At 28.8% G+C, this 26,709-nt stretch overlaps 1 protein-coding gene across 1 annotated transcript in view; it reads left to right on the top strand.

Annotated features, from left to right (window-relative positions):
- The window catches only part of LOC113372006 (gamma-aminobutyric acid type B receptor subunit 2), a 215,224-nt gene that overhangs the window by 100,368 nt on the left and 88,147 nt on the right, over window positions 1-26,709 (top strand). Inside the window, exon 7 of the mRNA XM_026612382.1 lies at window positions 8,076-8,136. Coding sequence (XP_026468167.1) covers window positions 8,076-8,136 — 61 coding nt within the window. The remainder of the gene's footprint in view (window positions 1-8,075; window positions 8,137-26,709) is intronic.

Raw genomic sequence — 26,709 nt, 5'->3', positions numbered from 1 at the left:
ATTCAGAATGGCTTGAAACAACGAGAAAACATAAAATTAGCGAATCGGATGTTTTGATGAAAACAAACCTCCAAATTTTGTTTTTACTGCCGTGAACCCCTTGAAAGTTGCCTTGTGGACCACTTTGGAAATCATTGGTATAATTACAGATCAAACTGATTCTACGATTACTTCGTCAAAAATTATTGAAATTACCAAAAATATAATATTTCGGCTATAAATTAAGATTAAGTTGGATCATATGTACACGGAGAGCAAAACAAATTTAAAATCTGTTCAGTATTTTAGGCGTCCATCGCGACCAAACAACGTGACACTAACTTTATATATATAAAGATATTATATCTCTTGTGTTCTATTTGTATAAGTATTATCAAGTATTTTGAGAGTCGTCGCAGTATGAATCTTGTTTCTATACTTGCAAAACATACAGGAAGTTCGAGTAGCCAAAGTTCGCGAATCAAAGGCACAAACTACACGGCTTTTTGCGCCCCATGCTGCACCTACGCGAGTTTGTCGCCGTCCAATAAATACTTACGGCTTAAAACTTCCAAAGACTTCGTATTTACGTTTCTGGTAAAAGAAAAGTTGGATAGTACTACGGTAATAATCCAACTTAAACGCACACGGTTGATCGTGATTTATGATACTGAATATTCGTGCGGAAGTAATGGATTCAATTTTAAAATTAGTTACGCTAGACTAACACATATAATGATGTAATTCATGGTGATTTTTTTATACTGAGTGATTATTGATGTGATGGTTAGCTGGTAAAATAATTCACTTTTATTTCTTTCTCTTAGGGTTATAAGTAAGTTATAGTAATCGCAATAATTTGAATGTAAAGATTTTTGCATATCTTCGTTCCAAAGGTGTCTTAATATTATAGCATACTTTAGAAAAAATGTATATATTTGTGTATATGCAGTATGTATGTATGTATCTATTTGTGTATGTTCGGTTACCCAGTTTTTCGTTCACTATTTTGAGAGCACGAATCAACCGATTTGGATGATTCAGAAAACTATTGTTACTGACGGGTAGGCGTGCTGGTTAGTTTTTCACAAAGGCAGGTCCAGTCGTTTCGGAAATACAAAGTAAAATATGCTAAAAATAGCAGGTATTGAGAGAACGGAGCATTCAAATAAAATAATTCAGCAAACATTTTGCATTTTGAATGTCAAAAATCCTAATGCTCCCTTATATATTTTAAATAAATAACTTTAACTTTGCTATTCAGTTTATATAACTCTTAGAAATATGAGATAAGGGTCTCTAAAGACAAACATGACAAAATATAAGATATGTATAGAATATAGGTTTGATTATATTTTATTTAGTTCTCTTATAAACATATATAAACGTCTTCGCTTTAGTTATAAGCCCTTATATTCTGTCTATAAACTACGAATTATGAAAGTTACATTATTAACTTCCGGAAGGAAAAGTTAGTTTTTATCAAAAAATCAGATTTGCTAATTATATGGTTTCCCGACGTTTCAAGTCATTCTGAATCGAAAGAGACCAAATTTGGAAAACTACGTGTGCCTGATGTATTTGAAGCGAGTGAATAAACTTTCGTCCACTTTTTCTCGTAAACGGCTTGGTTTCTGAAATTTAAAAGCCATTTAATGTAACTAAAAAGCAACTCGTTTTGATTGGTATTGCATAATGATCGGTCAATCTGTTTTTTGGTAATCAGCAGAAGAATGAAATAAAAATTGTCCACGTTATAAGCCGCAATTCCTAAATCGATTTTAAAAATTCAAAAACTGTTTGAAACATATTGGTACTAAACATACTGAAATTTCACAGACCTAGTGGTTCAATTTTTAATTTTATCAAAGTTTGAAAAAATATGAAATGTTTGAAAAATATGTTTTGTGATGGGATAAGTTCAAAATTTTAGTTTTGTCAACGTTTTCTCAAAATCGGCTGAACAAATTTCATTAAATTAAAAGCCAGCAAAAAAGTTTTTGCAAAAATATTGTTATCTCAAGTTTATGTTCGTGCATTATAGACAGAAGTTCATTAATAATTATATAAATAGATTCTTCTTGAATCTATTATTAATCTACAAAACTTCTCAAGTTGTGTAACAAAACCTCTCATATGATATACGTATTGGTGCCAGTATTTTCTTATAGCATATACTTGATATTTCACAAAATAATTTATTAAGTTCCTAAGAAAGAATGTTTCGACATTTTCCATAAAATTTAATATGACAATAAAGTTTAGGCACTAAACAGTCCTTCGAAAATTAATTGAGTCATATAAATACTTGGAATAAGGTGCTTCAATTTTAGGACATACAAGCACATGTATGTGCACTATATTTATTATAATTACAGATAATTTATTAAATGTGTTTGTGAGATATCAATTGGTAAACGTTATGTTTAGTTGAAATTTTCATCTAAATATCTAAATCCCAATTTCAGTTGATCAAGTCAATAATTGTACATTTCGGAAAGTTCATGCAACTTGCCCTGAAGCAAAATGCCACTTTCAACTAGTTTATAATATTGTATTTGGTAATACCTAAAGTAATAGTCAATTTCTGTTCATTATTCATTATTTTTACTCCTCGTATGTTTAATTATGAAACGGAAAGTTCCATCAATTAGCCTTAAAGCCCAATGCCCTGTACCACTAGTTTGTATCTAAATACAAATCCTTTTAATATGTGAGTTTCAGATTTTTTTTTACTCACAATACACCACTAGTTTGTGTTTTTTACATTAGAATCAGTCGTGGCTAACGTGGTCGTTTGCAAATATCTCACGTTCGGATCGCTCACGTACAGGCACGCGTGCTGGCAAGGATTATGAATTAATAACAAATCCTTTCGTTATGTAATCACAGGATTACATGACATGTAATACGTAAAATGGATGTCTCATTTGATAAATGAAATATGAATTCTTCGATGGAGAGGAGATAGTTATTTATTATTCAATTTATTGACCTGTGTTGGGTTCATCTTGGTGTATTTTTCTAAATTGCAATACAGTAGAAGTCCTTTAGTACATCTTGCTCGGGACTGACTACTGTGATGAACTATCATAAAGTCCGGACTGTCGGGTGGTAATTATAAAAACAATTAGGTTAATAAAAATTAGTAGGAAATACAAACACAAAGCTCATTTCACACTTATCGAATTATATATTTAAAATATTTTTAAATTTTTAACAAAAAAACACTAAATTTTTACAAAAAAGTAAATATTTGATAATTTCTAGCCGTTTGATGATTTGTAGTTTCTGATTGAAAGTTAGTGTTACGTGTATTCATATCTCTCGAATTCAATACCAAGACCTAAGTTCTAAAAATATGGTCACTGCACAGTTAAGTGGTAAAATCTACAAGTGTATTGTGCCCCTGTGTTTAGTAGAGTAAGTTAAACTAGTGGGGCGCATGGCTTCGTGCCTTAAGGCAAATTGCTGGAACTTCCCGTACCAAATATTATTATTTTTTTAAGAACGATTAACATTTTTGAAAAAAAATTACTTCGAAAAAATTTGATTTTTGAGAAACTAGGACTTTGACAAAAAATTACTTTTTTTGTAAAAAAAATTTTTTTTTTGAAAAAAAAATGTTTTCTTTATTTTGACATATTTTAGAAATTCTGAACTTTTTTTCAAAGCAATCGTACTGCTTTAACTGCATAGAGACAAAATGTAAAAGCGCGTAAGCGCCGCGTCGCCGTCTAACGGATAAACATTGGTACTGAACCCATAGGAATGCAAACAAAATTTATACTTATTGTTAAAATCTCTATAAAATATCTGATAATTTGATGTGCATATGTCTAATGATCATTTTTGACCGCCAAATGGCATTTATTTTACTTTTTTCATTAGATCTCCGAAACCGCTAGACCTGCCTTTATGAAAATTTGATCAGTTAAAACAAACTGAGTTACCGTTTTTGGCACTTTTTGCCCCATATCTTCGGAACGGCTAGACCTGCCTTCGCCAAAACCTAATCAGCACGTCTCCTTATCAATATGAATCGAATGTTTTTTGAAATATTTAAATCGGTTGATCGGTGTTCCCGAAATCGTCGACGAAAATTTGTTTTCCGCACACACACGCACCAAACACACATACACACACACACACACACACACACATCATCCATTTTTTCTAAGGTATGCCAAAATGTTCAGAAACCTTTGAAACGTAAAGATTTATAAAAACTTTCATTTTCGATTTTTTTTGCAATTACTAAAACTTGTCCTACGGGAAGTTAAATATATGGTAGGGCGGGGCACAAAGGTCCAATTTGACTTTGGGCAATAATATTGTGAAAACCTAATCAATTATAGGTATAAGGAAATTATTGAGTACATAATTTATAACCGCTAATAACATAAATTGATTTTGATATTAATTTTATTAATACCTACGCTTATTTATTATGATATAAAACTTATTATAATATAAGACTAAATTTGGGATATGATAATCTTACTATTATCATACTATTATATTATGCTATTATATATCATAGATAATTTAACTATTATCATACTATTATATTATGCTATTATATATCATAGATAATTTAACTATTATCTATTATACCGTGAGATACCTATGTCATCAATTTCTCTATCCATACAAATAATCTATTATAGCTAGATTATTATTTGCTAACTAACTTTATATGTGTATATATATATATATATATACATGTATATATATATATATATATATATATATATATATATGTATATATATACATATCAGACACCTTACATACCTATTTAATATTAAAGTGTTATATTTATACCTTACGCCCTATTTATTATCTCTACCTATCTATTGCCTATACCGGGGATTGAACCCGGTTCCTCTGCGTGACAGTTACCACTACTCTATCGGGTCCCCCAACTGAAAATATATTATGGAACACACTGTTGTTTCTTTGGTTCATTAATAAATTGAGCATTTTCTAATTAATTGAGTAACTAATACTAAGGTGACGCGACAACACACGAAAAAAGACGGTTGATTGTAGCGTTACGGTGGTTGAGTGGTTAAGGTCGTAGCCTGTCACGCGGCGGACCGGGGTTCGATTCCCGGTAAGGGTGAAAATAGTATGTAAGCGAAATTGTAGGCGTAAGATAATAATTGTTAGGCGGTTTAGATATAAGTGTAAGGATTGAGCGTATACGGTGTGGTGGTAAAGGAACGTACGATATAGTAGTTATAAGGCGTATAACCACGTAAAATGTGATGTTTATGGGTTTATATTAATAGGTATGGTTTAGATATAGGTGATACACATACGCAAAAAGAAATTCATGATATTAGGGGTTATCGTATAAGAATTGCGAATGTTATATAGATTATTTAATTTATAAATATTCTTTCTTCTATACAAATATTTAGTTTGCTGGTTAGTTTTTTGGCAAAGGCAGGGCAAATGTGCAAGAAATGTCGATTTAGTTTTTGAGTCAACGGAGCATCTGGTTTAAATGATTCAAAAAACATTTTACATTTATTTACTGAAGGAAGAAGTGATTTAATTTTTGGGCAGGTCCAATAAAAAAAGTAAAATATTCTCTGTTAAAAATATTAAATAACGGTACGAAAAGTTCTAGCAATTTGCCTTAAGGCACGCCATGCACCTCTAGTTTAGTCTTATATTATAAGAACAAATAGTTCAAAACCATCGGAATCGAAAGGTGAAAGTTTTTTTTAGGTAAATTTGATTATCAATCAACTTTATTTATACTAAAATAATTATTAACTAGTGGGGTGGGTGGCATCGTGCCTTAAGGCAAATTGCCGGAATTTCCCGTACCGTAACGAAATGTTCGAGAAATACTGAATGTTTTCAAATAGATTATTATAAATATTGTAACATTGTCTAATATTTATAATTATATAAACCGAATTGCAAAGTTGAAATTATTTGTGAAGTATATTAGAACTATAGTCAAAATTAAAATTAAATCTGAACTATTTTCGATATACAAAAAATTAAAAAAAAAAGTTGAAACAATTTTTTTTTCCAAAATGAGTTAAGATGAGCAGAAAGTTCTTTGAATTGAATAAATCGGACGCTTAGTTCTCTCAAAAACTGCCATTTTTTGTACATTTAGCTTTGTATCTTCGAAATGGCTCGGCCTGCCTATGCGAAAAACTAACAAACCACTTCTCCCAATCATTACTAATTGAATGTTTTTTAGATCATTCAAATCGGATATTCCGTTCTCTCAAAAACTCGATTTCTATTTTCTGCACTCTTTGCTTTTTATCTACATAACTTCTGGACCTGCATTTGCCAAAACCTAATCAGCACATCTCCTTATCGATAGGAATCGAATGTTTTCTGAACCATTCAAATCGGTTGATCCGTACGCTTGAAAACGTGGACGAAAAATGGTATACATACATACATACATACATACATACATACATACATACATACATACATACACACACATCAATTTTTCCTGAGGTATGCCAACATGTTCAGAAACCTTCAAAACGTCGAGAAATGTAAAAAATTTTAATTCCGATTTTCGGCCCATTACAATAACTTACCCTACGGGAAGTTAAAAACGGCCGAATCCTTCGTAGAACGTAAAGACTACGTATTTCGTTGAACATACTTTGTTCACGAACCTAGACATAACGGAATTTACCATGAACACAACGATTACCGAACAAAAGCGAGTCCTTTCGAATGATTCCGAGCCACCCCGAAAACGTTCTAATAGCTCTCTATCGCTTTTATTTGCTATAAAAGCTCGTTTTTGAAAAAAAAACGAAATTTTCGAAACAATGCCGGACTATCAGGCATTCCAAACTGTTGTGGGCCAGACTATAGGTCTTCTACTGTATATATTTCAATATGTGAAAATTTAGTCCTTGTGTTTAAAAAACAGCAGAGTAGGAAAACTTATACACTAACGATAATAATTACACAATACCATAAAAATTTAGCAAAACCACATAGGTCCACTTACTGCGGCTATCAAGTAGAAAATTCTATATTAGTACCAGATATACTACATTCTAAAGATTTGTTTTAATTTACATATAAATTACAATCTGTCTATAGATAGGCATCGAGTAATTGGTTTAAGAACTAACAGTGGCTTTTTAAAAGGTGAACTCAATCGCTTACCTTTAATTTTTGTACTAAATATCTAATTTTCATCGTATTTTACAAAAAAAAGAGCAAAATTTTAGGGATACTAATATCATCGGTATTGAATTTTTTTCAGTTTTTATATTATTTTTATGGTGTTTTATAAAATTTGCGAGTTTAATATAATCATCTATCATAAGAATAAAACTTTCAAATATTATACTAAATAATATATACCTATCAAATATAATATATTCTGTTGCTTGAACAAACTAATTTTGACAACAAATCATATTTTTAATAAATTTTATTAATTTATACAATAATTTATTTTTAAACGGATAATAAGTTTATGGAACCAAAAATTCTTGAATATTTCTGTTAATGTGATTTATTTATAACTGAAGTATAAAGTAGATAATTTAAACAAAGTACAATTTTATAATGAAAATATCATTTTTAAGTACTTATGTACTAAAATATATTTTGTTTCAAACATCATGTGAATTTTTATGTATCCTGAAAAATAACGATTTAATATAATGTTATGTATTTTTGATATTTAATAATAAAAGTTATAAAATCTCAACAAATAGTATACATTTATAAAGACTTATTGTATAAACGTTTATAAATAATTATTGTATAAACTTTTTTTTAAAAACTAAATACGACTATAGTTGTGCTATTAATAAATATATGTGTACTAACAAGTTCTTTGTATAAAAAAATAATTATTGTATAAACTTTTTTTTAAAAACTAAATACGACTATAGTTGTGCTATTAATAAATATATGTGTACTAACAAGTTCTTTGTATAAAAAAATATTTAATTATTCATTCATTCCAAAGACATACTTATGCACTTTTGTGCTTTTATGTAATTTAATAATAATTTTATTGCTAATAGTTTTTACTATCACTTCTAGAACTTAAATTATATATTTTTTTTTTCAGGGCCCTGTATCTTTTAGTGGAGCTGATAGAGTAGGGACATCTGCTTTTTATCAAATTCAAGGTAAGTTTTTGTTATTATTTGATATAAATTATTTTTAATTATATTACAATATATTTTATTATGAAAAATGCTATGTATAGGTAAGAGTATAAGCAACGTATCGAAACGTGCCAACATTTTTTCAAACATTTACAATTTTATGTGTAAGTTGCTTGCTACATTTTTTTAATTCCATAATAAAAACTCAATTTTTTATCAATGATATCATTATATGAATATTGAATAAGTAAATCCTCGAATTTCAATTTAACTACTGAATCATATATATAATAACATGTGAAGCTCAGCATTGCCATTGAATTCGTCTTAACAGCAATCGATTTCATATCAGACTTTCCCTGGAGATACATAAGAATAAAATATTACCTATGTCAGTTTTGTTACCTTTGAACGAGCCCAATATTACATTTCCTAAAATAATCCTATTTGTTTTTCAATCATTTTCTCAGCCTACAAAAAACTTTTGTCGAACGGTTGCCGATCTTCGAAAGTATGTATATAGTAAAAGTTCTATTTTATGGATCAGATTAGAAAATATATATAAAGTTATGGTTTTAATTTATTTAAATCGTATATATTTTGTATATACCTTGTAACGTATTAAAGTAAGGTTTTACATTTTTACTATCCTTTCTTCGTGAATAGAAAAATATTTTGAAACAAAAAGAATCCATTCATTACATGTTCTGTTCATTTCACGATTTATCTGCCCACATGATGTAACTGTAAAAGAAAACTCAATTTTTATTTGGCAAAAACACGTTTTGATTAAAAATACGTCGGTAGGCAAGCAGATAAAAGAAAATTTTCATTTAAGTCATAAATAATACAAAACCCACCCTAACAGAGTTTTATATACATCTACGTATACATTTCTTCGATTACTAACAGGAAATATCCTTTTTATATTGAAAGACTATTTAGTTTTGGATGTGTATTCAATTTATGCTTCTACAAATTTTAAAGTATAATAAAACTTACATATTATACTCTTTGTAAATTTAGCGTCTTCAAAATAATAAAAATTTTGAAGTTTGAAATAAATCACCCATTTTATAATCTCTTCAAAACCAATTATATAGAATCTACAAAAGTGACTGTTTGTTATTGTTTTATTAAACATGTTTGTGTGCGATTAATTTATTTAATACAATTATATATTTTTGAAAGTTAATTTGAAATTCGCAATAATTAGTTTTTACTGAAAAGCAAAAACTTTGTATTCAAAATAAATAATCAAAAGGTTACTTAATCTCAGTTTTTCAAATCGAATCGATTTACACATAAGGGATATGTTAAATAACTTGCTTGAAAGCACAATGCAACTTACACTTATTTATTTTCGTTTATCGCTATCGATAATTATTTCAAAATTCAAATTGAACACTCTCTTATACCACAAAATGTTCTTAAAAAAAAACTAAGCTTTCATATTAATGTTGAAAATCTGAATCAATTTGCTGAGAAAAATAGCCACAAAAAAATATAATTGACCAGTTATTGATAGGGTTATTAATGATGAATCGTGATGTGGTAGGGAGGTGAAAATTGAGGGTTGATGCATGTGTTTTGATCAAACTTGCATTTAAAAAAAAATTAAAAATTCATTTAATACATTAAACAAAAATTGCTAGAGGTGGGCAAACCTTAATAAAATTATTTTTTATGTAAAATCGAGCTTTTTCATACGCTCAAAAAAATCTGTCAAAATTCAGTCAAAAATGTTCACTGACCGAAATCGAGATGAAAAATGATTACTATAATAATTCCTAATAAATAAATGTTTGTGGTACGGATTAGTGTTTTTTGTATACGAATTATATTAAAGTTAAAAATAAATATAAGTATGAAAATGAATTCAGCACCAAGAATGTAAAAACTCTTAACCCTTCATTTTATTCAAAATTTTTCAATAATCTAAAACATTGACTCATTTTTTTATTTTTGATAAAAGATTAACCCTTTCCACTTGCAAAGTGCAGAATTATTATGTATTTTGTTGCCGGAGCGGCGACATCCGAGTGGAAAGGAATAAAACTTTGAGATAAACATTTCAAAATTTTACCTTCATAATTTGAGAATTTGCTAAATCTCAATTATTATTGATATATTCAGCTTGATATAGTCAGGAACAACATTTTTGCATATATTTATTGCCGATCAAAATAATATAATATTTTAAGACAATAAATTAACAACTTGGGAAGAAATATAGTAAATATATCGTTTATCTTTTTTACGGCCTTTCAAAAATCGCACAAAGACTGATTTGTGCTGCTTGGACTAAATTGCGGAGGTATGCAAAAAATAGTAGAATTACAATTTTACTTAAGGGGGTCTTCCTATGTGACGGCCTGTTTTTTAGAGATATTTTAGAATTTTTTTTCTACGACTAGTAAATAGTTAGAGCTTCAAGTTTTTTATCATTTATTAATACATATTTGGACAGTATAAATATAAAATTTCAGCTAAAAAATTTAGTCCAACTAGAGTTACAGCGCTCTAAACACTCCCCCCTCAAAAAAAGAGCTCCCACTGTCTCCACGATTCCGGCTGATCGGCTATCTGACCAAAAAAAAATAAACGGCGTTTTAATTTGTAGGCTTAAAAGCACGGAATGAACTACAATCAAATAAATACAAAAAAAAAATGGATGTTTTATAGACATTTGAAATAAAAGTTGCAAATTAGGCGGTTTTTTTTTTGTTTTTTTGCTATAAAAAATCGAAGTTTTGAAATTTTTGATTGATAATAGATCATTCCATGCGCTTAAATATATTGAATGTGCCCTGTAAATTTCAAGTAATTCGGTCCAGCCGTTTCTGAGATACAATGGAGACAAATTTGAAAAACACAGTTTTGAGAAAAACGCGTTTAAAGATAAAATGATCGTTGTACTATATACTATATGTATACTTTTTAAATGGCTGTAACTCAAAAACTATTTGAGATATCGATTTGAAATTTTAATATGTTATTTTTAAAGGTATGATCTACCGAAATATGAAATAAAAAAAATTCAATTTTTTCAACTCATCACATAGGAAGACCCCCTTAACTTATTAGTTTTTTATTCTATGTTCCATCGTTTATTCTGAATATAAAGTATCTGCTCTAACTAAAAACTAATTCATGCGATATTCTATTCAAACAAACTTATCAAATTCGCGCTTGTATCAAATAAAAAATTATGTTATTTTGATCGGCAACAAATATATGCAAAAAAAGTTGGTAATCAATATTTTGAGAATATGAAAAAACAAATAATAAAAATAGTCGAGGTTTTAATCCTAGAAGTTGATGACGTGTAGAGTATCAAAGAGATGGAACTTGATCATACCTATGATTTTAGCTTTCCTAATAAACTGAAAAAAAAATTATATATTATCCTTGTAGAATAATGTCACATTTGTATGAACTATAGATACCTAGTTTATACTCTACCTAGATCATTTATTTATAAGCAAACTGGAATAAAAAAAAATTAATATTATTTCAAGCTTCTATTACGTACAAGACATATTCAACATCTAACAATGTGAAAACATATACTTGCACCGATTCTTTCATCATATATAATCATCATATTTATTCTTCTATTTTTTTAAAGCTTGATGTTAGTCCACAAGCTAAACAAATTTACAGTTTTATTTCTTTCCCCTTAGATGGCGAAGCTCTAGATATCGCCCTCTTCTACCCCGATGCCGAAGAATTGGATTTCTCCTGTCCGGGTTGTGTACCAGTAAAATGGCACAGCGGGCAAGTGCCAATAGCCAAAAGGATTTTCAAACTCCGGGTCGAGACAGTAACTCCGGGGGCTTTCCTTGCTATAACTTGCCTCGCTTCCATTGGGATTACACTGGCGGTCGCATTTTTAGCTTTCAATCTGCATTTCAGGAGACTCAAGTAAGGAAATATCAATTTAAATAGAAACAAATGATTTTCTTCCGATCGTAGATAGAAATTGTAAAAGATATTTACTGTGTTGATATTTGGATAGAACTTGTGCATTCGCTGTACTATTGAAATAAGTATTTCTTCTTCGACGGTTTGTTTATAAAAATACTTTTAAATCTGCATATACGGAAATCAATATTTTTATTGATTCGCCAATGTTATATTTAATATTATTTTATAAACCAGGTCACATTGGATACTAAAACTTATTTATTTATTTATTTACTTATTTATTTAAACGCCAATCGGCTTTATACTATAGTAAAATCGGTTTTATAATATAGTTTGCTAATTAATAACTTGTATATTTATATATATTATATATATATATATATATATACATACACATCTACATACATACAGATATGCATACATTTATACATACATATATACTCATATAGTACGCATACATATACATACATACACATATATACACATTCACATATACATATATAAATACATACACATACATACACGTAGACTTCATAATAAAAACCATAATAATTAACATAAAATAATACTTTGCTAACATAATATAAACATATTAATTTATCAACATCTTGAGAAAGAAGTTGATATTTTGAAGAAAATGCAACTGTTTGTCGCGATTGACGTTTCTAGTCGATTTGAACCGTTTGACATCCAAATATGTGTATGTATGTATGCGGTGGTGTTGTGCTAATATTTTTTTTTGTCGGAACGCTAAAATTTAAAATCTAGTTCATAAACCGGTTCAAAAAATTGATATATTTCGATAAGAACTCACAAATCAAATATATTGACTTCTTATATAATTAACTCTATTATATACAGGTAGTCTATGGAGGTGTAGTAGTCCTCCATATTAATACCAATATTATCCAAATTGTAGTAATAATAAATTCCATAAAATATTATTTATATTTCGTTTATTTTATATATGATTAATATCCACGACACTATGTGTTGTCATACTAATCGTTAATAAAATGTTATTGGTATTTTCGTATTTATAATTGAAAAGAAAGGTTTTAAGAATCATACATTTTAGGCAAATTCGACTAGGGAGAAACAAAAACCGTGTCCGATCTGACACTTGAATTTCCTTTTGTTTTTCTCAGTGCTGTCACTATATGGGCCAATCTGTCCAGAGACATGTGATGCGTGTTGACAAGCCGCTATGCGTGTTGGCAACCCGCTACATCACTCCGCCCTAATGAAAAAGATTGTTTCGCATCTCTGACTGCCATTCTTGAACTTCCTTGTAAATTTCTTTTGGTTGAGATTGTGTGATATATTGCCGTGTTGGCTTGTTGAGTTTGTTGATTGCTTACGTAGCCCTTCGCTGGTGAGTTAGCGGTTGAGTAGATGTGGCCCTTCGCTGGTGAGTTAGCGGCTGAGTATATTTGACACTTCGCTGGTGAGTTAGCGGTTGAGTGTATGTGGCCCTTCGCTGGTGAGTTAGCGGTTGAGTGTATGTGGCCCTTCGTTGGTGAGTTAGCGGTTGATTGTATGTGGCCCTTCGCTGGTGAGTTAGCGGTTGAGTGTATATGGCGGTTGCCAAATTGTTTGCTGATGCTCCCTGTCTGTTGCCATGGTGCTTATAATCGACTTATTTACCAGGATAATAAGTGATTTATTGAGCACGTGTTGTTGTTGATCTTGAAGTGCGTGGTCGAAGTCTCAGTTGTATGCTTAGAGTGCTCTTCGAATTACGGTAGTTGTGAGTCATTTATAATAATTATTTATATTTTTAAAAATTCTTTTCTTAATAATTCTTTAGACTTCAATTTATTTTTTTTATCTTCAAAATATGTCTTGATCTTCTTACCTTCTTGTATGTGTGTTGCTAGTTCACTCTCGGGGTCACCAAAATATGGAGGTGTAGTAGTCCTCCATATTAATACCAATATTATCCAAATTGTAGTAATAATAAATTCCATAAAATATTATTTATATTTCGTTTATTTTATATATGATTAATATCCACGACACTATGTGTTGTCATACTAATCGTTAATAAAATGTTATTGGTATTTTCGTATTTATAATTGAAAAGAAAGGTTTTAAGAATCATACATTTTAGGCAAATTCGACTAGGGAGAAACAAAAACCGTGTCCGATCTGACACTTGAATTTCCTTTTGTTTTTCTCAGTGCTGTCACTATATGGGCCAATCTGTCCAGAGACATGTGATGCGTGTTGACAAGCCGCTATGCGTGTTGGCAACCCGCTACAAGTCTATATATTAAATTGTACAAATATGAGGGAATCATTGAGTACATAATTTATATTCTTTAATAACATTAATTATATTTATTATGGTATTATTTGTATTCATTATTACTTACAGATATAAAAGTACTCAAGATTTATTACAATACTTTATAAGACTTAACCTAATAATATGATAGATAACCTATTACCTATCTTACTATACTATATTATTGTATATCAAAGGTAGATATCTATTATCAATCATACCGTGAGATACCTATACCGTCATTAACTTATTATATACCTACATACTTTTTACTTCTTATAAATATTACTGTCTAATTTATATATTTACCTATATTATATAGGTTTACCTTACGCCCTATGTATTTTTTTTATTATCTCTACCTATCTATTGTCTATACCGGGATTTGAACCCGGGACACCCGCGTGGCGGTCGCGCACCTTAACCACTACCCTATCGAATTTTACAGAATATTTACATTTACATTTACAGAATAGCAACAGTCTGAAAAAAAATTTAACGTTTTTTTATAGTCTTTTTAATTTTAAAAAATAGTAATAAACTGGAGTTTGGGAATGGGCATATTTCATGGTGCGGAAAAATCTAACATAGACTATGTGAAAATTCCGAGAGAATCTTTCCAGTAGAAGTTGAGAACTCGTGGCTATCTTATAGAAAAAGACAGTTTCGGAAAAAAACGCGTTTATATCTTCGAGGAGATAGGAAACATAAAAGAATTAACATCGTCAAACAGTTATATCTCCGAAAATAATTGAAATTTTTTGAAATTCTCTTATACAGATAATTTTGAACTGTTATACTTTGAAAATATTGGAAAAACAAAATCGATTTTTCTACAATTCTAGACCAGAATTAAAAGGGTATCTCTTTACACTTACACAAAATTTATTTATTTATAATTTTATCAGTAACTATTAGTTTTCATAGAAAATTAACATGAACATACCTAGTCTCCTTGACTCAAAATATACATCATAGTTCCACTAAATTGTCAATTACGTTGGTGTTAAAATCTCGAAATTGGCTTGCACCACAATTTGGAATCACTTTCCTCCTGCCTCGTCATAAAGGAGCTCTGTTATTAGTGCCTGTGTGTCTATATCAAAGGTGATCTTTTGATGAATTTAACATTTATGATTAATTTATTTCCATTTCGCCTTCTCTGTGTTCAGCTAATGCATTCGCACGCATTGTTCCGTTATGGGGATAATGAAATAAAGCGCGTACCTACATGTAAGAGTAAAATTTCGAATGGCACGTGGGAGCTAGTTGATATTATGAATATATGGCAAACAACGAAATAATGTATTAATATAAATTGAGGTATTCAGGAACACGGAGTATATTAAACGTATCGCATAAAGCTGCGTTGTTTAAACTATGTAAAATGTACATAACACACAATATAAACTGGTTATTGAACAACATTTTGACTACTGAATGGTACTGTTTATTGTACACACTATAGAGAATGAAGTGCGTCAATTATTTTTATAAAATAGTCGATAAAATATTTTTTACTAATTAATTATTTACTAACACTATATATTTGCACTACATAATAATGAGTGGTATACTGCCCTAGAGGTCCGTAAGCTGAGTTAATCTCCAATTTGAAAAAGAAGAATTTTGTGCGATTTTTTATTGCCATTTCATACAACGATGCCCGAAATGGGCTATTATCAATTAGAAACATTTTTGATCTATAAGTAAAAATAAACATCGCTTCTAACGATGTCAGGTTGTCCAGAGTCTCCGTGTAAACGAGTCCGTGAGCTTAACCGTTAACCATAAAATACCCATGATTTGCATTATTCCAATTTAAGTGTTAATTAAAGCTGTTCGAATCATTCCCTAGTTATGTAGAGGATTATCATAATGTCGTGTTTTTAAATAAGCAAAAACAAAAGCCATCTCAAAAATCACCCAAACTCACTTCCCAAAGATCTCTGCCAGAACCACAGGGTCAGATTAAAAAGGAAGTTTATTCCAAATGAATCATTGCCGAAGTCACACCTTATGTATTCCAAACTTTCTATTAGTTTATTACACATTGTGTTGTACATGTGCATTTTACATTCATGTAAGTTTTAGGAACTTTGTTGCTATAAAAACTACGATATATTATTATAATTACAATACAAATACAATTTTTACTACAATTAATTCTCACTTCTACATTATATGAATTCACTTCTAACTAATGCATTTCTGCTATATAAACGTATACGTTACATGTGCATTAATTATGAATATACTCGTATTTCACTTTTGTTTAATTGACAATAATGTAATTAATCATTATGTAAATGCATCATTATGTAATTAATCATTATGTGTTTAAATAAATTAAAATTAAGCACATAATGATTAAAATTTTATCCAGAAATACAAATGGATTAAATTTTATATTATAGGTTTTGGATATTTGTGCTAATACTAAAGAATTTTAATCTGCGTTAAATAGTATTATTATTATGCATTGAGGGTCTAATTTTCGCATAAAATAAAAATATTTCGTTATGCGCCTTTTATGTTAAATAGTTATGCAAATCACAAACTGTGAAAATGCTTGGTCTTTGGTGTTCTTTTAACAGAAGAGCTTTTAACACATAAAACCTAAACTCCAAATGGTTCCAATATCAAATGACAATTTTATCATAAATGCAACTTTCTGTTGATGTCACTTTGATAACACAAGGGTGAAGTCTGACGTTTGTGCCTTTTGGAGGTTAGGTTCTATGCGTCATTATATTTAGATATTTAGTAAATGTATCTTCAGATATTAGTACAGAGAATATTGCTCTGATTAGTAGTGATAAAGTACATAATTGTAAAATACATAATTATGAAGCACCTTAATAATGGTTTTTGTCACAAAATATGAAACTATATTTTGGCATACCTTCAATTTGTATGAATTATTCAATCGTCTTTCTAAATTAGAATTATGTACCTACCAAAGTACATAATTATGAAGCACCTTGATAATGATTTTTGCCACAAAATATGAAACTATATTTTGACATACCTTTTCAATTGTTGTGAATTATTCAATCGTCTTTCTAAATTAGAATTCTGTATCTATCAAGATACATTGTTGCTTATAAATGATATTATTGTGGGCCTATTTATTTATTATTATTTATAATATTTTTTATAATATTTTCAGATCAATCAAACTATCTAGTCCTCGTCTAAGCAATATGACAGCAGTTGGCTGCATTTTAGTGTATGGAGCAGTCGTTCTTTTAGGCCTAGATCATGCAACTCTGCCGACCTCAAAAGTTTTTCCAGCTGTTTGCACGGTAAGGATATAATTTTTTTATAATAATTATAAAAATTAAATGGGCAATAAGTGTTGAGTAATATATACAATAACCCACATTTTTATAGACAATCTACAATAATAAAATTTAGCAACCATATCTGTACTATACCAAAGCGTCTAGTAAATCATTATGTTCTAAATATTCATAGATATTTTTATTTAGTATTATTGCTTCATTTTGATTTTACAACGTCACAAAAGTCATTACATAATATTGCACATTATTCATTTTTAGGTAATGATAACAATTATCATATTTTATTTATCTTCTATTCATTTCGTGCACAATTAACGCCAATATACTTTAAGCTGTTTAATAAAAAAAACTATTAGTTTCCAACATTTTTATATTTATTCTGCTGACACAAATGCTATTAATTTTATGGATTTGACTGTAAAGATGTCTTACAAATAGATAGTGTATCAATAAAATATTTATCAGGGGGTTGAAAAGTAAATATACTACTAGATTGGGACTCTATATTATTCATGAAGAACACGGAAAAGTAGTTGTTGCCCCTTAGGAAAACGATATATATATATATATATATATATATATACATTTATATATATATATATATATATATATATATCGAATTAAGTCTAAGTTTTCAAACAAATGCTATTAGTATTTTTTCCAAAAATTTATAATTGTTTTATTAATTTTTTGATACTCTTAAAAAAAATTTCATTATCTGCAACGGGCAATTGAGATTAATATAAATATATATATATATAATTATCTTATCTTATTATATATATATATATATATACACATATATATGGGTATCTTGGCGATGTGAGAATACACTTTAATGTGGTAAAGGAAATAGGTGGTTTTCTTATATTTCCCAATCATTTATATGTCTGTTTTGCTGATGTGTCATTTTTCCTGGATCAAGTTTCTTGCAACGTCATCATAATGAAAAGGAAATAATAAAAATAATGGGATCCTATATGACGAATGAGATATCTAGTTTTTAGAAAGAAAAAGGGAAAACTTAAAGAGAACATTAATGCTTATTTAACAGGTGACAAAGTCTGTTTAACAACGATTTCAAAATTTGAAATAACTGATTTTACAAACTAGTAAAAATATTAGAAATTTGTTCAAAATGTCCTACACTACTTCTAAATTTATTTTTATATTATTCAAATCATGTTCATTATTTTTTTTTTCAAATATATTGGAATCATTGGCATCAATAATCTTGAAAACGGAATCAAGGCAGTTTAGATCTTAGATCATTAACTTCCCGAAGGAGAAGTTAAGGTATTTTGCCAGAAAATACGATTTATTAAATTAATTTTCTCGACATTGAAAAAACTAAACTAAATTTGGAAGAAGTATATATGCACTTATTTATGTGACTCATCATTCGACCTTCCATCGACGTTTCTCCAAAAACAGCTGGACTAATCTCACAAATTTGAAAACCATTCGATATAACTGGGATTTCTTTGTAATTAGTATAGTGCAAAATTAGCTTTGTTTGTGGTTTAAGGTTTAGCACACAATTTTGAAATTTAAAAATACAAAGACTATCCGAAAGGCATTGGCAAGTGAAGATTGGCTGGGCCGTTTCTTCGTAATTAAATGCTAAAAAACATGTTTTTGATGATTTTTATGAAACTTAGTATGACGATAGTTGTCGTAACTTGAAATTACATTCTAAAATATTATAGGCCTACGGTAAGCGGCTAAATTATAAAATCATCAAAGTTGAGAGTTTCGTTTCAAGGATTTTAAGCAAAATCTATGCCAAAGCATATGCACCTTCTGTGGTTTTTGATAGGTACATACTGATTACAGACTACGTCCATAGTTAGATAAAATATGTTTTAGAATACGAGACGAATAAAATAAATTATTTTAAATAAATTAATTTGATTTAACAATCACAAATATTTGAAGTAAGAATTGGAAATCGCATTGATTATTTGCAGTAAAAGCAATAATTGTATTTTTGGAATTAGCAGTTGAACTATTTTTACCTAAATCCCAGTTCTTATTGATTAAATTGATTATTTGTACGTATCGGGAAGTTTATGCAACTCGCCTTAAGGCAAAATGTTACTTCACCAGAACAACAATAGGAGCACTCACTGCATATCGTATAATTTTATCATTATTTTTCTTTATTATATAGATCTCTAAGTAAACGTTCGATATGAAATTTTTCAGATAAAAATAATAATTTTCAAACTTTTTACGATACTATTCAAGGCGATGATTATGAAATTACCAGTCTTTACTATTAAAAGCAATAAAGTCGTTCTGCCCTGGGGAAAGTTTTTTTAAATAACTCTCCATATTATGTTCTTTCCGCACTCAAAAGAAGATAATAAAAATGAAAAACGTCAGAATTCTGCATTCTATGCGACATATTCCACATTTCACGTTTTACATTTCACATTAAATTAGGTTCCCCGACTTTTATCTCATATTGCGTTGCTCCATATATGACATAGTGTATTAACGAACTATCATTGTAAAAATATTAAATTCAACTCAAGTTTGCTGTTGCCGTGACCTTTTGTCGGAAAACAGGAAAATTGAACACAAATTGGAAACAATCTGACGGAAAAGTCTAATAAAATATATTGTTGCAGAGATTTTATCGGTTTTTATCACAACACATAAATCAATGTCTTAAAGTTTGACTCATTTGGAACTATGAACGGGGTTTTAAAAGAATTAATAAATCGATCCAATTTGACATAGAACATATAATTCTTGATGTATAAAAAAGGTTGAAAATTATACAAAATGAAAAACAAGCTATAATGGAAAAATAGTATGTTGTAAATAAAACAAAATCGTGCATGGTCATGGCATCGTGCCTTAAACCAAATTACTGGAACATCCCGTACCAAATATCAATTTTTTAAAAAAGATTGTTTTTTTAAACTTTGAATAAATTAGATTTTTGAGAACAAAAAGTAGAAATTTTTATAAATAGAAATATTTTGAATGTTTTTGATTTTTTAAAGCAATTTTAAAGTGTTAGCTGCGTGGAGGCATTGGTACGGAACAGATGTAAATAAAGTTTGTTGTTATTATTAAAATCTCTGTAAAATATCTGATAATATAATGTCCATATGTCTAATGATCATATTTGACTGCAAATGGCATTTTTTTACAGTATTTTATTGTATCTTCGAAACGGCAATTTTTTGCGATTACTATAACTTATCTTATGGAAAGTTAATAAAAATGCCATATGATTAATTTTTTCTCATATGAATAAATTGTAAATATAATCTTCGGGCATGACTTTTAATATGTTCTTCTCGAAATGAAATGTATCTCTCTCAGAAGTTAAAACATCTTAATCTTTATGGAGATACAGATTTAATCCTTTTGAAAAGGCAGCTACAATATTCAAATTATGAGCAAACGCAGCATATAGTATTATGAAAAGATGTAGAGAGATGAATTTGATTAATATGCATGAGTCGGGGGGTAATTTAATATAATAATTAAGGGTTTTAGTGATATTTTTATTTCGTACCCAAATTTTTATAGCTTTTTATACTTTTAATTAAAAAATAAAAATAATTAAAAAAATGTTTAGATAAAATAAAAGTATTTTGTTTTTAACAAATCCTGAAGAAAGGGATATCTCAAACCACGTAGAATTTCAAAAATATATTAATAAATATTTCGTAAAAATAAAATTATATATATGTATATATCTATATTATATTTATATTATATATATATTATATCTATGTATATATATAGATATGTGTGTAAGAATTTCAAAAAATATAACAAAAATTTTTTTTCATCATCATTGCGTCTGTATGCCTTACAAATTAGCATCAATTTTTGCTCTTATTTATATTTGTTGGGTAATTATTTGCATTCAGAAAAAAATTACAATAATATTAGTAAAAAATGTATCTTATCAATCAACTGTTCAATAACCCTTATGTTTCCAAGTTTATTGCCAAATACTTCATTTTATTTTTTGTGTTTTATTTAATTGGCTTATTTGTGGGCGTTATTATAGTTTTTCAATGGTTTCCGAAGTGCATTTAAATTTTCTACCATAATATTTAGCGTATAATTGGAACATGTAAAACCACTACCTCCTTTATCTCCAAAGCAAAAACCATTTTCCTCGTAAACTCCACAAAACATGTCTTAGCTTTGCTATTATAATTATTCTAATTGGACTTTTCATTGAAATTTAAAGTTGGTTGCGAAATAATTATAGAAACTTAATTTTGAATTAGTAGTAATGAATTGAGTTTGTTTATTTGTTTATAGTTAGTTATAAAAAAATAATAAACGTAAAAAATACAAATAATTAGAACGGTATTAATCATGAATAATAATATCTTTCTAAATCTCTTTACAAAATTGTACATATTTTTTTGTCTTTACTAGATTGATGGAAATTTATATTAGCCATTAAGATAATTTAGTGTGACAAAATTTATAGCACATATTTGCATAAAAGTAAACTAATTTTTATATTAAATTAATACTAAGTGTTCGATACAAATGAGTCATAAGGGATAAGATGAGTTTGCTAATTAATTTATATTAATTTTTTAGAACGGTTGTAAAATAAGTAAATCAGTGATGAAAACTAATGATAGCTTGGCTGCTACGAAACTACTTTGAAATAACTTTACTACTTATATCTTGATATCTAATGGCATAAAAAATTAAATTACAAATTATAACTAATTTTAAAAATATATATACCAGAGGTTCAAAACGAACTAAAGATCAAAAATAAAATATTAATGATTGAAATATACAGTGAGATATATTTGTAAGTGAAAATATGCATTAAAATAATTATTGATATTATTTGGTACACGACCGGCTTTAATATTCCAATGTATATTTAAGTTAAAGATTTCTCTCAATCTTATAAAAAATTCAAACTACAATTTGGGAAAGTTCCAGCAATATGCTCCAGAGTACGATGTCATGCACCACTAGTTGGATTATTTTATAATTATCATAAAATATTTTTTTGTACGAAGTAGTTTCGTTAAAATACAATTTTTTAAATTATAACCTAAAATCATAAGTCAACAATTATTCTCTTTCTAATGTCCATACATTATATCGATTTTTCTACATTTTTTCTCGTAAATATTTTTTTTCCTTCGATAAAACTTTTTAACGCGTTTTCACAGCGTCAGGGGGATGACACCTTTGGGGTAGTGCTTCCAAAGGGCGAATGCAAATACTATGTCACAGTTGCATGTTTAATTCAGAGAGCTCTACGGAAGAAACTCAAACAATCGCTCTATTTTATTCAACGTGGTGCTTTTATTGAAGTACTTAGCTGCTCTCACAAACACATCTGACGATGTTCGATATTACATCTCAAATATAAAACATTGAATCGATTCGAGAAAAGAATTAAGGAAATCTTAAAAAGGGGAATGATGGGTTTCAAATGAAATTTATAAAATGCGACAAATCCTATAAATTAATTCTATATATTAGGTCATACAAAATGTAATCTCTCCTGAAGGGGGATTTTACTGCAAATTTTCTGATCATTTTAGACATCTAAAGTCTAGAGGGTAATGATTATTTATATCTTATGTAGCAAATAATAAATAACTTTTCTTATGAGAAACTAGAAAAGCCGAGTTTTTAATTCTATGTTGACGTTTCAAGTAATTCAGAATTGTTTTATACCAAAATTTCACCTTTCGTCGACGTTGTCTCCAAAAAATTAAAAAAATGTCGAATTTGTGAGACTTGCTCCTATTTGTTTTACGAAACGATCGTCGCAGCCGTTTCTTTAGAAATATCAGATACGTGTGAAGTCGTTTGTCAACATTTTGTTGAATATATTGAACTATTTTTAAAAACACTTCGAGATATCAGTTGGGATTCGTGCTTATTAGATTTTGGTAAACATTGGACGGACGATTTCTTCATAATTTTAATGATGCTTTGCATGGTGATAAGGTTCATGATCTTAACAATAATCCTAAAATATTATAGGCCCATGAAAAGAGGTTTAATTATAAAAATTACACATATGAAACTTGCATTTACAAAAATATCACTTTTACTAAGGGTTTTAAAATATTTCAAATATTTAGTTTTAATATATTAAAGTAAGGAACAAGATTGATAATTATGTTAGACCTATTAGCTATGTATGTGAAAATAATGTATTCTAGTACTGGTTTGCAAAACATCTACTGACGCCAGTAAAATTTTAATAATATGTACATACTTGATAAAAAAAATACACCAGAAAAATTAATTACACTTTGATTAACACTACTACTCATTCATTTTCCTAATTTTTATTAAATTTTCAAAGTTGCCTTCACCACAGAGAAACAAGGTTACAATTGTACGCGTGCATTTAGTTGAGCTCCGGAATTAGTACTTCGTATTCATTAGCAGAACTTAGTTATTTATTAGCCCATGGGCAATTAAGCTAAACTGATAACAAAATGTATTATGTTATAAGTCTTTTCAAAAATAAAGTGTTCGAGATACTCATTTAAATGCAGCGCAATTTCAGATTATGTGAAAAATTTGCAGTTATAAATTAAGGACCTGAACGCGATTTTTTATCTCTACGTAATTAAAATATTTATAAGAAATTTAAAAAGAATATGTAATTAAAGGTAAATTTTATAAATTGTTTTTGCAAATTCAAAAATACTTCTTATTTTAATACTCACCAATATATAATTATTATTAGAAATTTGACAAAGGTCCCTGTTTTTTTGTAAAACAGCGCAAACTGTTTTGAAAAATCGCATACTTCAATAAATGATTTAAAAAGTTAGATGTTCTATGTGTAAGTAATGTCCTTACATACGTAGAGTTTAACACACTCGTTTATTATAAAATAATAATTAATTTATTAATTATATGCTTGTTGTTAGTTTTTTTTTGCAATTTTGCATTGTGGACGGTATATTTATTGCATCTTAGAATGCATTAGTAGATTAAATATTCTTGAGAAAAATATCTGTATCTTTCTGAACTATTAATCGAGCTTATATATAACACTTTGGTATATGTTGTTTTAGATTTAATTTTTTCATTATTTTGAGTGTTTTATATAATGCAACGAATAAATAATAATTTTCTTTATTTAGGTTGTGTATAGAATTGTCAAAATTGCGTTTGTGATAATAGTTTTTGTATATAGTAGTGGTTTTATCTCACACGGATATATTTAATATTTATTTATGTATGTATCTTAACAATTTTATTCCTCTTAATAACGATTTTTGATAGAAATTCAAAAAATATTTATTAACCTCCCGTAGGGTAGTTATAGTAATCGGCCGAAAATCGAAAATCGAAAATGAAAATTTGTGCATTTCTCCACGTTTTGAAGGTTTCTGAACATTTCGGCATACCTCAGAAAAAATGGATGTGTGTGTGTGTGTTTTGTGTGTTCGCCTTTTTCCGTTCACGTTTCGGGCGCATGGATCAACCGATTTGAATGGTTCAATAAACATTCGATTCTTATTGATAGGAAGATGTGCTGATTAGTTTTTGGCAAAGGCAGGTCCAGCCGTTACAGAGATACGGAGCAAAGAGTGCAGAAAAGAAATTGAGTTTTTGGGAGAACGGAGCATCCGATTTGAATGATCTAAAAAACTTTCAATTAGTAATGATTGGGAGAAGTAGTGTTTAGTTTTTGGTGAAGGCAAGTCCAGCCGTTTTAGAGATATCAAGCTAATTGTGCAAAAAATAGCAGTTTTTGAGTGAATTAAGCATTCAGCTTAATTAATTGAGCAAAATAATAATTCAATTAAGCAAAAGTTTCTGCTTGTTTTGACAAAATAAATGCTTTCAAAAAAAATTTATTTCAATTTTTTTTTAATTTTTGTATGTCAAAAATAATTCAAATTTTAATTTAATTCTGGCTGATGTTCTAACGCTTACTTATATACTTTAATAAATAATTTTAACTTTGCAATTCAGTTTATATAATTCTCATAAATAAATATTAGACAGTGTTGCCGGCGCAATGTTTATTAAAAAAAGTCAATTAAAAATCACTACACACGGACACTTTACTACCACGAAGAACTAGATATAATTTATTATTAGAATGGCTATATCAGATCTTTAAAAATAAGTAAGTTAAATAAGTTGGTTTAGTTATTAATAGTATTTATTTGTATGATATTCACGGTTCAAGTTATGCGTACAGAATAAGGATGAATTTCTTAAAAACTATCCTAGTACCTAGAGTAGGGTAGGAAATTATTTTATTATAGGATATAGGGAGTTTAATATATAGGTAGAGGGAGATGGATTAATAAAATTTGTGAGGCTCGAACAGTTACAGTATTTATAATAATCTATTTGAAAACGTTTAATCTTCTCGAACATTTTGTTACGGCACGGAAAGTTCCGACAATTTGCCTTAAGACACGATGCCATGCCCACCACTAGTTTTTTTTTAGCTTTATTTGATTATAAACCCAAATTTAATTTAGTCAAGTAAATCATAATTGATTTGATATGAAAGTGCATATAAATTTTAAAATTGCCTAGTTTAAAAAAAATAGTAATCAAACGCAGCCGATTCAATTTGCAACCTAAACTATTTTATCAAGTAATTTTAAACAGTAAGTAATATAGAGTAATATAAAGATCTCTGCAGTTTACTTCGTGGCGACCATACACTGGCTGACTCTAAAATACAGAACCTAATTTGTAACACTTCGACTACCTGCTCATCACTCTGGTTCCCTCGGAGCAAATAGATGGTTTGGACAGAAATTTTAACTCACAATCGCAATACTTTCAGTAACAACATTCGCAGATCTAGGGTGTACTAATCATCATATTCATAATATTCTATTCTACTTTCGGACCTCCACATCCGAATTTTCCGCTGCAACGAGCACCCGCATTTCTTATGAATAATAGACCTTTGTTTACAATTCAAGCCCATAGTCGGGGACCCCCTGGGAGTATGTATCGGGAGCAGAGTGGCCTCGTTGATGTATTCACGAGTGCTTAGGGTCATTTCAGAGCGGCCGGTGCAATATTTACATAACAAGG

Source organism: Ctenocephalides felis, unplaced genomic scaffold (genome assembly GCF_003426905.1).
Source record: "Ctenocephalides felis isolate EL2017-DRISC unplaced genomic scaffold, ASM342690v1 CF-g0.4_SCAFFOLD_00845, whole genome shotgun sequence".
In the NCBI taxonomy this organism is placed as follows: Eukaryota; Metazoa; Arthropoda; class Insecta; order Siphonaptera; family Pulicidae; genus Ctenocephalides; species Ctenocephalides felis.
Note: the sequence above shows the minus strand (reverse complement) of the source record. Positions and strands in the feature narration are given on the sequence as shown.